The sequence below is a fragment of the Chelonoidis abingdonii genome, chromosome 10 (genome assembly GCF_003597395.2).
Source record: "Chelonoidis abingdonii isolate Lonesome George chromosome 10, CheloAbing_2.0, whole genome shotgun sequence".
NCBI classification, from domain to species: Eukaryota; Metazoa; Chordata; order Testudines; family Testudinidae; genus Chelonoidis; species Chelonoidis abingdonii.
In genome coordinates this window covers 10,189,193-10,205,641 of record NC_133778.1, presented here as the reverse complement: position 1 = coordinate 10,205,641, position 16,449 = coordinate 10,189,193, and the positions used below count along the sequence as shown (strand labels likewise).

Below are 16,449 nucleotides of genomic sequence, written 5' to 3'. Positions count from 1 at the left end.
TAGAATAGGTTCAAGCAAACCCACAATACTCAAAGCAAAAAGGGAAGTCTTTCTAAACTGCTAAGTTTGCCCTGGTTTAAATTCAGAAACATGCACACCGTGAGCACGGCCTGGTTTCAACACTACGCTACGCAGGCTCATAGCTGAATCCAAGCTGCTCTTCAAGAAACTTGTGTTGAGTTTCCAGTTTGCACACAAAATGGCAAATGAAATAAGTTTCACACTCAGCTCTGCCTGCCAGTTAGAGGTGAAGGCTGAATTATAGAATATCAGGGTTGGAAGAGACCTCAGGAGGTCATCTAGTCCAACCCCCTGCTCAAAGCAGGACCAATTCCCAACTAAATCATCCCAGCCAGGGCTTTGTCAAGACAGGTCTTAAAAACCTCTAAGGATGGAGATTCCACCACCTCCCTAGAAACTCATTCCAGTGTTTCACTACCCTTATAAGAAAATTGTGTTTTCCTAATTCCAACCGTAGGCCTCCCCAGTTGCAACTTGAGACACAGTACTTCTTGTCTGTCATCTGCCACCAACCGAGAAACAGCCTATCTTCATCCTCTTTGGAACCCCTTCAGTGTAGTTTGAAGGCTGCTATCAAATCTCCTCACTCTCTCTCTGCAGACTACAATAACCCAGTTCCTAGCCGTTCCTAAGTCATGCACCCCAGCCCCCCTAATCATTTTCATGTCCTCTGCTGGACCTCTCCAATTTGTCCACATTTCCCTTCTGCAGTGGGGGAATCAAAACTGGACTCAATAGTCCAGGTGTGGCCTCACCAGTGCCAAATAAGGGGGAATAATCACTTCCTCCAAATCCTGGCGGGGGCAAGTTTTTTTGGGCTCCTGCTTAATTACAAAAACAGCCCCCAATATTTGCTTTGGTTGGCCTCTTGCACAAGGCTACACTGCTGACTCATATCAGCTTCTCGCCATGTAATCTCAGTCCTGTTCTGCAGAACTGCTGCTTAGCCCACCTCAGTTCCTAGTCTTAGCACTGCATGGGATTCTTCATCCTATAGTGCAGGACTTGCACTTGTCCTTGTTGAACCTCATCAGATTTCTTTTGGCCCAATCCTCTAATCTGTCTAGGTCCCTCTGTATCCTATCCCTACCCTCCAGCACATCTACCACTCCTCCCAATATAGTGTCATCTGCAAACTTGCTGAGAGTGCAGTCCACGCCATCCTCCAGATCATTAATGAAGATATTAAACAAAACCAGCCCTAGGACCAACCCTTAGGGCACTCCGCTTGAAACCAGCTGCCAACTAGACATGGAGCCATTGATCACTACCCGTTGAGCCCGACGATCTAGCCAGCTTTCTATCCACCTTATAGTCCAATCATGCAGCCCATACTTCAACTTGCTGGCAAGAATACTGTGGGAGACTGTATCAAAAGCTTTGCTGAAGTCAAGATACATCACATCCACCGCTTTTCCCATATCCACAGAGCCAGTTACCTCATCATCAATGCTGGTGCAACCACTAGGCAAACTAGGCGGTTGCCTAGGACACCAAGTGGTTGGGGGCACCCAGGGCAGACCTCAGGCATAGGCAGCTGGGTAGGACACCTGAAAATTTGGGGCCCCACTGGGTCTTAGTGTCCATGCGCCTGCTTTTCCTATCCCTGTTCTGACCCTTCCTGCAGGCTCCCAGTCTTCCTGGGAAGGGGATCTAGGAGTTAAAAGAGAAAAAGCCTCCAGCCTGCCAGACCTATCAGCACAGCCCTGAAACTGTTAAAGAGCCATTCAAGGGGTAATGAAGACATTTTACAGGCATTTGCCAACCCCCAGGATCTACTGTCAGTTTCTGAATGTACTGACAAAAACAGTCGTGCATTAATGTAATATTTACACAGAACATGTCAGTCTACAGGACCTTAGTTTAAAATTTGCTTTAAAAATATTTCATTAGTGAGTTGGTGATGATTATAAAATCACATCTCTAAAAAATCCTTGCATAGATTTTTAAATGCACAATCATCTTTAGCCTTAAACGCTTGGAACTTCAGACATATGGTTTTTTAAATAAATTCTTCAAAAGACCACCCTTATCTAAAGTATACATTTTAATTACCATAGTAAAAAAAAAAAAACACTTACTTCCAAAGTCTTCCTGTCCTTTCTGTCGATCCATATCTCCCTTCACCGCCCGCCCCCAAGAGAGCCCTTAAAGGGACAACAGGTCTTTGCTTCCAGATAGCTGGACAAAGTCTTTCCCTTTAAAAATGCAGCTAAGCTGCTACAGGCTAATATGTATGCTCTACTATCTTGTTAAGCTCCATACTTTCAAAGGTCATGCAAATAACATGGGACCCTGTAATGCCATTTCATTAAGATCTCTGATGCAGTAATAAAAGGTAGTGTAAGGGCCTTTGCCCTCACAGCTGCCCCATATAGCTTCAGATCATGTTAGCTGAATGGGTTCAGACGAAATGTGGATGGGGAGTAGGGAGGGACATTGGAAATGTGTCTAGAACCAGGATATGTCCAGAGAAGAGCAACAAAAGTGATTAAAGTTCTAGAAAACATGGCTTATGAGGAAAGAGTGAAAAAAATGTTTGTTTACTCTGGAGAAGAGAAGACTGAGAGGGGACATGATAACAGTTTTCAAGTACATAAAAGGTTGTTACAAGCAGGAGGGCGAAAAATGTTCTTCTTAACCTCTGAGGACAGGACAAGAAGCAATGGGCTTAAATTGCAGCAAGGGAGGTTTAGGTTGGACATTAGGAAAATCTTCCTACTGTCAGGGTGGTTGAGCACTGGAATAAATGGTTGTGGGAGGTTGTGGAATCTCCATCATTGGAAATTTTTAAGAGCAGATTAGACAAACATCTGTCAGAGATGGTCTAGATAATACTTAGTCCTGCCATGAGCGCAGGGGACTGGACTAGATGACCTCTCCAGGTCCCTCCCAGTTCTATGAGTCAATGTTTTTGTAGAGGTAACAGAATAGCGGATGGAGGTTTCCAGTTACGCAAGAGCCAGGAGGAACTTGCAATGTGCCCCAGATGTAGCAGGGATAACCCCAGTGCATGAGGACATGGATAAAAATGGCTGAAGTCTGAACATAGGGGACTCCGGTTATTTCCAGACTGCCCAGTCAGCACAAAGCAGTTCGCACTCCACACCACATGACATGGGGAGCCTGAGCACACACAGAACAGCCTGTCCCTGCCATGGAGGGGCCTCTTTCGGCTGTGGTTTGGCTGCATGTTCTGAACCCACCCTGAATTCTCCTTTTAGTGGGAGAATCTCCTTCCAGCAAGGGAAATGTGCCTGGATAAGGCTCGTGCACATGGAAGGGGAAATGGACTCCTTCAAAACAGGCAAACACATGGATTCTAACATAGAAGGTGACCAGAAAGCATTTCATTCACACTAGGTAGGCACGAAATTGATTTTCCAGATAAGGAAGCTGAGGCAGAGAGAGAATAAGTGAAGTCACTCACAAGCTTAGGTCTTCCGCCTACATTAACTGAACAATTAACTTTAACAGGGGTGTTAAACTCAGTTGCCGACCAGTTAAGACTGATCCAGCAAAGCACTGAAAGGACTGGGTTAATTTCAATGGAACCAAATTATGGGCTTAGCACAATCAGGGCTGGACACTGTGCAGCCTACCCAGTGCAGAATGGGACAAACTCTGTTCAAGCTGGTTTTAAATGCATGTCTTAACCCAGTAATTAATAGCAAGTTTCCTTCCCTGGCCTTGAGATTTTTGTCCATTTTTTAGAAACAGCCTGGAAGGATAAATCTACACTGCAGCTGACAGCCAGCCTCCCGCCCAGGGAGACAGCCTCCCGCCCAGGGAAACAGCCTCACACTCGCTCAGCTCAAGCTACTGCGCTAAAAATAGCAGCGGGGCTGCTGTGGCACCGACTGAGGCATGGGATAACCACCCAAGCTCGGAGCCATGTGACACACATACACAGCTCCCCTGTGGCTAGCAGCTCATCAGAACCTCTGCTTGGGCTGCTGCAACATCCGCACTGCATTTCTAGTGCACTAGTTCAAGCTGAGCTTGAGCCAGTGAGCTAGTCTACCAGCCAGGGAGGGTCACTCTCAGCTGTAATGTAGACATAGTCTTAATTCTGGGTCTGCATTTTTATTGTGTGCACCTGCCAGGAATAGCAGGGACATATAAAAACATTTTGGCCTGGTCTTAGATCAGATTAAAATTACTTACTTTGCGGCACGCCACAGCTCCCCTGTCAACTTTGCTTCCACCTCTTGCTGAGCTGGAGTTCAGCACAGGAGATTGATCAGGGATCGATTTATTGCGTCTACACTACACGCAATAAATCAATCCCCAATAGATCTATCACTATCCACCGATCCGGAGGGTATTGTAGACGTACCCTTCCACCATAATAATGCTGGTTAGGGGTGTGATTATTTACCACATTTTTATACCAGCAAACCCCCCTGACATAGACCCAGTTATACCAGCTAAAAAGTCCTTTTGCTGGAGTTGCTTATTTCAGTCAGTGAACTGGTAAAAGCTATACGGGCAAAAGAGTTCAGAATTCTTTTGCTGGTCCAAGCTGTGTCCCCACTAGGGTAGTTGACAGTTTACACTAGAAAGGGGTTTTCAGTATAGCTAAACTAGGCCTTCAATATGTAATTTTCTGATTATGGCTGCAGCTCAGGTGGCTAAACATCTAACTACTGTCATTTGTGCTCAATGTTCATTCCACACACAATTTATTTCATGTATCAGAGGGGTAGCTGTGTTAGTCTGGATCTGTAAAAAGCAACAGAGTCTCCTGTGGCACCTTATAGACTAACAGACATATTGGAGCATAAGCTTTTGTGGGTGAATATCCACTTTGTCAGACCACATGCGAAAGCTTGTGCTCCAATATGTCTGTTAGTCTATAAGGTGTCACAGGACTCTTTATCAATATATTTCATGTTCAGGATCAGATCGCAGGTTGAAATTATTTTATCAATTTGCCCCTCTTTTATCTGTGTTGAATTGTAACATGGGGAACTCACATTCAGTGTTGTTCATGGTGCAGCATATTGCTACTCTCAGCAAGTTTCTTTGACTCAGAAATAAGGCTATTTTAACAATGGCCATGATGAAAGCAAAGCATGTCCAGCCATTACCTAACTTCACACTACCATGGCTGAAAATGAAGCTCAGAATCCTTTGCAATATTTTCTAAATGCCTGATCCAAAATGTTGTGTGTTCAAAAAGCCAAGTTAAAACAAGTTTAACCATAACAATATTCACATTCAATAGCCAAATTCTGTTGTACGATGATTAGAAGATTTACATTAGAAAAGAGTTCACCATTTAAATAAAACATAATTTATCTCCCTCAAATGGGAATTTTAATTCAGAGAAAGAAACAGAGGACCAGTTTCTTAGCTGATGTAGACTGCACAGCTACACTGAAACTAAAACTTTATCCACCAGCCTGCACACAGAAACACATGTGCACACACAAGAACATAAAATCTTCTGGCCACCAGATATAGAACCCATTTTCTTCCACGCATGCAACAGACATGGACAAGAAATTCCAGTGGGAATCTAAGCTCTGGCCCAATGAGTCCACGTGCATGACTAAGGGGAGCAGAACCTGAAGCTGGGTGGGCTAGTGGTGAGACCTGTGATGGACTGGTGCCTCATGCCTTCATTCTTCCTTATAGGGCAGGCTCCCCGGCCAGATTACATCTCTCAAGCTTTATTACAGTCATAGGACTCCTATGCTGCACCACACTGCTCAGTGCATCATGGGAGATATTTTCCGCCCAAGTAGCCCTATAACTGAGAGTAGGAGCATGAAGCACCTGAACTACAACTCCCATGAGGCTTCACCCTAGGTTAATACAGTTTAATATCAAGCTGACAGAAAACAAAAATATTGGGCTCAGTTCAACAAACCAAAAAATAAATAAATCAATCAAAAAGTTCCAGAAAAAATAAAGAGAGAGAGAGAGAAAAAAAACAACAACATTTTCTGTTGAAAAAATCATGTTGATGGAAAATTACTCTCCAGCTCAAGTACAAGATGCTATTCAAATACTAATGAAGGCACAGTTCCTGCTTTGAATCACTGTGGTACTCCTAAGGAAGACACTGCTCTCATTTCTGTTAGCTTAAACCATTGCTGAGTTTGGTTGGGACACGTGCTCTAATACAGGGCCATCCTTAGGATTTATGGTGCCCTAGGTGGGATTATTAAGCTGGTGCCCCTGTGCCTGTGTTGCTCTTAGCAACATAAGCTTACACTACTGGAAAAGTTGCCACATGCATGTTATTAAAACCAGTTTAACTTAATTAAGCACACTGTAATGCTGATGGACTAGCACTAAAGAGGTAGCACTACAGAAAAAATTCTGATTTGACAGAATGATGACAAATAATATAATTTTTTTAATTTGTCAACATTTTATTGGAAATTTCTATGAAGAGGTATTGAAACAAGGATTTGTTTTTAATTAAAAGCAATCTTCCTGGCTTGTTTGGCTGCAAAATCAGTAATAATGTCATTGTATGACAAAGACAAAGTGATGTCTTCTTTGATTGCAAGAATAGCAAGACCAATCAAGTGTTCCTGACTCCTTGTAGAGCGGAGATAGTTTTTAATAAGCTTTAGTTTTGAGAAACTCCGTTCTCCTGATGCTATGTTACAGGAATTGTCAGTAGAATATGAGTGGCAATGTACACATTAGGATATATGTCAACAAGCTTGCTGGTATGAGTAAACTGAACAATGTCCATCATCGATTTTGCATGTGGCAACATTGATGACTATACTCAATTCTTCATACAGTTCAAGTCCATTTAAATCAAAATGATCGCCGTGCTTCAGGATGCTCTCTTGTTCAGGGGTCCCCAACACGGTGCGTCAGGGTGCCATGGCGCCCGCTGGGGCCTCTCAGTGCACCGCGTACTGGCCACCGGACGAGTATCCGCCGAAATTCGGCGCATTTCGGCAGCAAAGCCTCTGGATGACACCGCTTGCCGCCAACAAGCAGGCTCATCCAGAGGCTGTTGCCACTTGAAATGCCACTGAATTTTGGCGGCATTTCAGCGGTGCCATGCTCGTCCACCCCCACGGTCCTTCATCTGGCACCCGCCAGACGAAAAAGGTTGGGGACACTGCTCTAGTTCTTGCCACTTGTCATTAGTTGCTCTTGTTTTCCTATCTCACTGAATTTAGTCCTGCTCAGCCCCCCTTACCAGCTGCTAGTGAATTGAACCCCAGGCCATAGCGGGTTGAGTGGCTCAGCCAGGGTATCAGGCGTCGGCCTGCTTCAGCCTGCTGCCAGCCATGGGGTTCCTTGGGGGCCCCAGGCCAGCAGTGGCTGCTGAGTGGGGCCGGTAGCCGGGAACCCAGCGTGACCGGGACCCGTGGACAACGGCCGCAGCAGCCGGAAACCCCAGAGCAGTGCGGGCTGAGCCGCTCAGCCCACTGCTGCATGCCACCAAAAATCAGCTTGCGTGCAACTTTTGGCACCATGTTGCCATAGGTGCTGATTCCTGCTCTATACATTAGTAAGGAGATGAGCATATTACAGTTGTTGGAGGGCTCTATTTTGCAGTAACAGGGCTACAGGAAAGTCAGTCAACATTTTGTTTCTCTGATGAAAACTGGCCCACTCTCTTCCCCATACCAAACTTGTCACAAATAATTCTCAACAACTTAATTTTCTGTTGCTAAGATATTGATTTTTTTAAAAAAAAAAAATATTTAAATGAATCAGGATTGTTAGCAAGCATTTTTGGTGAACAAATTGTTAAATGACAATCTAAATGGGCAACGCCAGTACTGCTTTCATGCTTGGCTCACCCCCCAGCCTGGCGTGGTCCAACAACTGCAGTAGAGAAGGAGATAGTGGAAAACTTGCAGGACCCCAAAATCCACCTCTTTGGGTGCAGAGTGCAACAGCAGCAGCAAACCCCAGGTCCGATCACACGCCAATGGGCACCACTGCCAGCCCAACAGACCATGGTGAAGTTGCGCAAGCATCTGATCTCAGGGAAGGGGCACCCATGGAGCCACAGCAGCTCATCCTGCCCTGTGCAACTCCCCCCCGGATGAGATGGATCGCTGCCAGCCCGGGAGAGAGATGCGCTCCCTAGCTAAGGTGACCAGATCCAGATGTCCTGATTTTATAGGGCCAGTCCTGATATTTGGGGTTTTGTCTCATATAGGTACCAATTACCCCCACCTAGGGTGACCAGACAGCAAGTGTGAAAAATCGGCATGGGGGTGGGGGGAATAGGAGCCTATATAAGAAAAAAAACTAAAAAATCGGAACTGTCCCTATAAAATCGGGACATCTGGTCACCCTACAGGTGAGTTCCTTTCCCCACCCCTTCCCAGACACCAAGGCAGCCAATCCCCTCCCTCAGACTGTGCTGCTTTCGGCTCTCTCTAGGACCCAGCAGCCCTGCTCTTACATGCTCCACTGCTTCCCGTCTGTCCAGGCTCCCGGCAGAGCGGTGCCCCCAGACCCAGTGGTGCCCTAGGTGGCTGCCTATTCTGCCTATGGCTAAGGACGGCCCTGCTCTGATACTTAGGAATCTAGACCAAGTCAATTTACTGTGGAAGACGTGTTCTGATAAAGATCATTCCTGTTAGATGTGATAATACAGTGAGTTTTCAGAGCCCATAGGAGACTGCTCTTCTTCTTCTGCTGTGCTTAGATACTGTAGTAATGGGGGCCATATAATAAATTAGATAGCTAACAAAAATTATGCCCATTCTGAATTTGATACTACAGCAACAGATGACTCAAAGGACTGATGACAAAGGATGGGCAAACTTATTTTGAACCCACTTGAACATTAAAGGTTTGACAGTTTGACTTGAGTGTTACTAGGCTCACATTCTGTTAAGGACAGACAGTGGGGGGGTGGGAAGAAGTAGACAAAAAATGGGTATAAAGTGGATCAGAAACCAGTCAGAGTGAAAACCAACTAGAAATAGATTATAGAAAGGAACAGAGAGAGAGAGGGGAGGTTTGGCATAAAAAAAATAACAAACCAATATTGGGATTGTTCTCTCCTTAACACATAGCATGGCTTTTTTTTTTTTTTTAAATTGACTCACCTTTGATTAAACTATTAGAAAAAATTGATTTTTAAACTTGCACTAGGTTTTGTGCAGTTCGAGAATCTGGCCAAAGTTTAACTCCATTTTCTTCACCAACCCCTAGATCAAATCAGACCTGACAGTATCACCACCAAATGCCTGTTTGTTGCTCTACATGAAATGAGCTAGTGATCTCATTCTACTTCCTTATGTCCACATTTTGTTAACAACCATCGCAGCTGGCAGAAGAAAGCCAAGGCTTGAATGTATACAATTGTCACTTCAGATCTAAAAGGGATCTGGTCAGAACAAGATGCTTCTGTTTTACAGATAAAGAGAGGACTTCAGTTTCTATTGCATTCACTCTGGCACCTATTGCCAGCGCTAAATTCATGCTTTGGAGTTGTTTTTAAAATGTAAACAAAGAATATGATGCCAAAAATCTAGACTGATTAATGCTAGTCACTGAAGTGTAGAACTGACAGATGTCGACTTAGTTTTCAAAACTAGATTAGTTTTACAAAAAGTATCAAATGAATTTCAGGCAAAACAAATTTATGGAAGTCACAACCGTGTAAAGATGTGTAATGTGGTGGTTTTTACATAAGGACATTGGGAAACAGTGTTTTAAACATGTGCAATATACCCCAATAAGGAGAGATTTGGGGGTGAAAATGTGGTCTGCACAAAAAGACTACACTGAACCAAGGGCTAGTCAAACATCAGGAATTCATATTCACAAACATATCACTAGAAAATTTCAGTGGTAATCAGAGAATAACCAACCTGCTGAATTCTATTCAGATGTAAAGTTGGTCAAATATCTCATAAAGCATTAACAGAACAAACAGTTTGATGAATAGCTATGAAATATATTGAATATAGTAATTGATACTGTTCTACCAGCCAGAGTACTATATCTCCTTTTTTTAAATTAAGAATTAGAGCTGGTAAAAAAAAAATAAAAAATTATCCCTCTCCCCTTTCGCTCCCCCGCCCCAAATGGCTTTTTAACAAAACGCATTTTTTGCCAAAAATTTCCACATTAAAAAAATTAGGTTTTTGTCAAAAATGAAAAACTTCAAAGCAAAAAAAGATAGATTCAGTTTCCAGCTTTTTCTTTTTTTAATGAAACCCCCAAAATGTTCTTTTTTTTTTCTTCATTTTTTGTCAAAAAAATTTAGCAGGAAAAAAATCATTTCTCAACCAGCTCTACTAAGACTATTCCTCTGTCATAAGTGAATATAAACCATTTTCATTTAAATACATAATATCCCAAGGTCTGGTTTCAGATCTATAGCCAGTTGCTATGGTAAAAAGAACTTGCTACAATTTAATAATAAATTAGAATCTGCATTTTCATGATTCCAAGATCTGCTCAAATCTATAATTAGAAAATCTATAATTGATTTTACTGCAGCTGAAAGTCTGAAAAGTGTCAGTCTCATTCTTAATGATAATTTACAAGGCTTCTAATTTCATTCCAGGTCATGGTATTTGTTAGTCATCCACAATCTACAGGGCACTTACACTGAAGAGACTAACGTATCAGTATTTAACGGATATTTAGTTCAACAACATTGCAGAGTTAATTGATGTCATTAAATTGCTCAAAGATCAGCAGATTCCTATTAGTTGATGTTAAGCAGGCTACTGCCCCATCAGTGCACAATCAAATGCAATCACCACTTTATTTAACTATACAGAACTGGGAGCTATTGATGTAATATGTAAACTGGAATGGTTACATTCCAGAGATGTGTTTATTTTTAAGAACTGAACCCATTTTATTTTTGTTTTTCATTTCATCTGTAGGAAGCCTATAGGAAACAAGGCCTCCCAATTCTAACTACAAGGGTAATTAACCAGTGGAACAGCTTACCTAGAGATCTGATGGATTCTCCATCACAAAGTCTTTAAATCAAGAATAGAGCTCTTTCTAAAAGATATGCTACAGCTCAGAGGTTATCGTCTTCATGCAGAAATTACTGGTTGAGATTCTATGGCTGGGTTTTGCAGGAGGTCAGACTAGATGATCAGAATGATCCCTTCTGGCTTTAGAATCTATTAATCTGTGGTATTAAAGAGTTACGAGAAAAAAAGTGGGAATATGATCACGATCATCCGGCTGTGTTTGTGTAACAGAAGTACCTGTTTCACATTACCTCTTCCTGTGCGTCTGTAGATATAATACCCATGTAATAAACTGCATTTAGCACATAACCTTGAGCCATTTCACCTGTGCTCTGCTCACTAATCCATCTCTATCAGGCCTGTCCAAAATTCCACATACTTGAGCAGCTTTAAGCAGCTGTCATGTATTTTTAAGTCAACCTGTCACAAAAGAAGTTTCCTTCGTTCCCTCAGATGTAAAATTTCTCTCTTCCCCTATCCACATTACATTAGTCTGAGGACTCAGTGAAAGATTAAAGTTAAATACCTCAACAAACCTGAATTGCTAGAAATGTCAGTTTTATACCAACATTCCTAACTCTTAGTGGTGCACATAGAACTTGGTTCTACCCATGGAAGGTCCAGAGGTAAATTGACTTCAGAGTCACGATATTTATATGGTCAGATGAGCCATTTTAAGTCACTTTTAAAGATTTCTAATCTTTTAATTGTGATCTTTTTACAGAACACATGATGGAGCGCTATGGTGCCAAGCACTTGTTCGGGATACTCTGCAGAACTTATTTGTGAGGCATGCAGCCACCCCAAACTCAAGCCAGTAAAACCATTATACCATCAAGTATTCCTGTCTCACCTATTTATACTGATATGTTTGTCCACCACCCTTCACTTTAAAAGATCTCAAGCAACTGGCTAATACATACAGGCAGTATCTCTGGAATGTAGCAGCCACCTGGTACAGTGTACAATAGTGAGGGGGAGGAGAAATTTTGGCTATTAATCCAAACAAGAACCTTTTTCTTAGTAAAACAAAACACAAAACAAAAAGAAAAATCCTGCCTTCTGAGTATCAATGCAAAATAGGGACAATCCTGTTTTTAAAGTGACATTGTAGAAAAAGCGTCAGGCAGGAGTCATGTTATTGTTTCTCAATGATTTGCAAAGCACATTTGCTCAGTTTACAAGTACTGAAAACAATTTTCCCCCCCTAACTGCCAGCCCTGTAATCTCCACCTGGGATCTGAGTCAAGTTGAGTTATTTCTGGCTCATCCATCATCGCTAGTAATAAAGATTCTGCAGGTCGAATTTTACCCAGGGTTACATTTGTGCAGCCCCATAAATGCTTACATGGAGTTGTGCAGGTGTAACTGAGGGACAAATTGGGCCTGCATAACCTGTATTACTGGTAATGGTACACAGTCCAGAGAGAACACAATTCACTTTCTCATAGCTATGTTACTTCTGCGGGATGGATAATAAAAGCTTATTTTTATCACTACCATAAACAGTTGCCTCAGGATACAAACCAGTATCAGATCTGCTGAGTGACATTATTTTTAGAGAGTCAGTGTTCTGGTCGCTACTGTTTTGTAAGGGCTCATATTTGAATGACACCTGAGCAATCATCTGCATCGGGCTCAAATGTATCTGGCGCGGAAAGAAGGGCTGAGTTGATCCTGCCAGGATTTGCACCTATGCTGCTGTGTGTAACCTATGTTTACACAGTTGGGAAAGCTTCCCAAGTCTTAGTTTTACAAATCAGCTACTGGTTTTCAGCTAACAGAACTGGATCTTTTAGCTCAGGCAATCGGGGCTCATATGCTTTTGAATCCAGAGGTCCCAGGTTCCATCCCCCCAGCCAAGGTGTCAAAGGTATTTCTGAACCAATGCTTAAATTGCCGTACACTACCGCACCCTCCATCTATCAGAGCAGAGACAAATATCATATAAATATGTGCAACAAAGGAATCCAATATATTTGTACCATGAGCATAACCAAGAGATGATACCTGGGACTGAATAAATTATTACTGAAGCTGTTGTTTATTGCACACTATAGGCAGGTTTTACACAGTGGACCTGAGGCTTTTCAATCAGTTATCCAGACTGGTGACTTTATGGCCAGGATGATTTTACCAAAGGGCAATGCTAACTGTAGAATAATAAATGACATATGTAGGTCCACTTCCATAGATGGAGTGAAGTTAATTAGAGGCTCAGCATTTTGTATGATTGGGCCCAACACGTGCATAGTGCTGTCACTGATTTGATCGATTTATGTTGTCATAATATTCAGTTTAAGATTTTCTAGAATATAAAACAAAGTTTCAGCCAACACGTTATTGACAGTCTTCTTACCATCAGCTTTGATAAAGCCTGACAAGCAGATTTCTAGTCTAAAGTAAAGCATCGGAACAACTGTAAATGAGAATGACTATGCATGGGCAATAATGTTAGAGTTCCCTGTGTATTGTTTATACCACAGTTTCTGAATAGGACAACTTACTATTTAGTCATGTACAATGAGGATGTCTCTAAAACTAAACATGGAGAATAAGTTTTGCCTAACTTGTGCTGTCTACTATTTCCTTGTGAATAGTCACAAGCTAGAAAGTGGTAAATAGTTAGTTACACTGTACAGATAAGACAGCGCAATACATTATATACTATGGTTCTGAGGAGGAAAACAACAAGGAAGAACTGAAGGCAGGAAAAACGGAAATGTACATTTCCTCAAGATTTTTGTATTTCAAGTCAGTATCACAATGATTCTAATATGGCTTTTCTTTGAATATTTAAGTAATCTAAAATAAATATATTCATTATTACAAAGAATACCAGATAGATTATCCTTCAAAGCTTTTTGCCACAGACTTTCAAGCACTTGTGGCCAAATAGCAGACAAGTTTCTACCTGTTGCATCTGTAATTCTGTTAACAAGAACAGGGAGACACATGATGCCACATGAAAATAATTAAGCAAGAAACAGAAAGAATTGCCAGACAAACTAATTTTAAAGAGACAGACTTAAAATGAACTATGCGCTATGGAATCCCAGTCTTAATGGGATAAACATTTCTCAAAATAGGTCATTCCAGTTGGGCCCTCTAAATGCATATGTGTCAGAAATAGAGACATAGGGAAGACAACTGTAGAACAATCCATTTATAAATCTTTGCGAAATTTTTACAACAGAAAGAACTGTAAGCATAGCCTGCTTTAGAAAGCAGACCTTCCTTCAAGTAGAAAAGGACATCTAAAGCAGATTGATCTGGGTGACATTACCAGCTGACAGGTTGGGAGCCAAGTTAAACATTTAGATTCAATTCCATGTTATTTAATTTTACTCTCTATTTAAATAGAGATGCTGCTTTCATTATATGCTTTCAAAATAGAGCACAGACCTTTTCACACTCTGACTGCAGTTAAAGTAGATGATTGTCACTTAGTGAAGTTACAATGCATAATGTAAAATGAGAATGGTATCAAATATGGGGTGACCAGACAGCAAATGTGAAAAATCAGGACAGGGGCGGGGGCGGGGGTAATAGGAGCCTATATAAGGAAAAGTCCCCAAAATCCGGACTGTCCCTATAAAATCGGGACATCTGGTCACCCTAAAATATTAGTGTTTAGGACAAAAGAAAAATTATTTCAGCATGTGCATAAAAATTCCAACTGTGTCTGAAGGGCAGTAGGTTCAGTGGGTTCACTAAAGTCTTTTATAGCACGTTTGTTAAGAGAGAGGTTTTCCTGTGGCCAGGTTTCAATACCACGACTCCCTACTAAGTCGGGATAGAGATGGCAGGACAGCCTAGCCAAGGGTTTTAGTGTGTAGAGAAACAGGAGAGAACCACCCGTTTTGCTGAGCGCTATCCCTTCAGAAGTTAAAGTGACAAGTCTTTGCAATTGCCTATTGTACCTAAACATACTGTGGGGACAAATTGTTTCACTGACTATTTAACAGACAATACCCCTGTGGTTGTGACAGTGCCTGGGCATTGGGAATAGGAATAGACATGTTGAATAACTGACGACTCTTGTATCCCCACGTTTTGGTTTACTAGTAAATTCTGACTCAGCCCGCACAACCTCATCACACAACCCGGCCAGAGAACCGCAACGGGGTTTGTTTGGTTTTGCCATGAGTGAGCCCGTTGAACTCGTTTTACTGCTTGCTCAAGCTAGCGAATTAAACTGCTCAGCATTAAGATCCACCCTGAGAACAGCAAAACCCAGTAAAGTCACCAGAGGCTAAAAATCCTGCGAAGCAGCCAGCGGGCCAGCAACCTGCAGCGAACCGGGCTGCAAAAGCACCGAAGTTATTCCTGAATCTCACACGCGGAGTCGCCAGGAACCGAAAGCTGGCAACACACCCCAACAAAACCTAGCGGGCAGTTAGGAGCTTTCGTGCAAATTCTTCCCGCCCCGGGAAGGAGTTTGTATGTTTCCTTATTAGAATAATGGCTCGTATTCCCGCGTGGGCAACGATCGGCGGGTCTCAGCCTCCCCTCACTGGAGCTACGGAGCCAATGTAAACTCCTTTACGGAGAAACGCAGCTACCACCGTGTCCCAAAGGGCAGGGACCACAGGGAGGCAGGCACTCACCTAGGAGAAACCAGAGGAAATGTCTCGGGATGAAAGTCAGCTCCAGCGCCATGATCCAAATTATGCCACAAACCCGACTTCGGATCAGCTTGTCCCGAGCCACGGAACCGGTGTGAACACCCCCATCGGCAGGAAGAGACGCCGCTGGGTGGGGAGATCCTGCCTGCAGAGTAATTAAGAACAAAGTAACATCCCCCAGGTGGGGAGGTAAATGACTTGGCCCCCGGGGAGCGAGCGGCCAATGGACACAAGCTGCAGCGCCCGGTGAGTTTCGGGGGGTGGGAAACCCCTGCGAAGCTCTGGTTTGGTTGCCACTGGAGAGCCGATCCCCAGACCCCTTGGCCACTGCAGGGTCCGTCTGAGGCGCTGGCGGGGGAGCGCCGAGTGTTAACAGCAATGGGCGGATCTAAGTTTAGCACAACCTGAGCTTTTAAAAATAGACTGACCGAGGCTGTCAACTGCGCCAGCGATTTACAAACTAGGCACAAAATCAGCAGCGTCAGTCTTGTCACAGCCGCGCAACCCCCTCGGCTCTGCCAGCAGCAGCGCCCAGGTGCGGGCGGAAAGCACCGGGCTCAGCATCCCAAGGAGAAGGGACTGATAGGCAGCTACCTACTGCTATGGGGAAGGGAAATTCAGCAAGGGACAGGACTGGGTGGCTGTAGAGTAACCAGATGTCCCAATTTTATAGGCACAGTCCTGATTTTTGGGTCTTTTTCTTATATAGACTCCTATTACCGCCCCCCGCCCCATCCTTGTCCCGATTTTTCACACTTGCTGTCTGGTCACCCTATGTGGTTGCTATGGGTTCTTTTTAAGACGTGGGACCCTGATCCTACTTGTACAAACTTCCCTCGGGGAGATGC

At 43.1% G+C, this 16,449-nt stretch overlaps 1 protein-coding gene across 1 annotated transcript in view; it reads right to left on the bottom strand.

Moving 5' to 3' along the window:
- RAMP1 (receptor activity modifying protein 1) overlaps window positions 1-16,040 on the bottom strand; it is a 142,644-nt gene extending 126,604 nt beyond the window's left edge. The window contains exon 1 of the mRNA XM_075069940.1: window positions 15,584-16,040. Coding sequence (XP_074926041.1) covers window positions 15,584-15,635 — 52 coding nt within the window. The 5' untranslated portion in view covers window positions 15,636-16,040. The remainder of the gene's footprint in view (window positions 1-15,583) is intronic.
- Window positions 16,041-16,449: the final 409 nt, after the last annotated feature.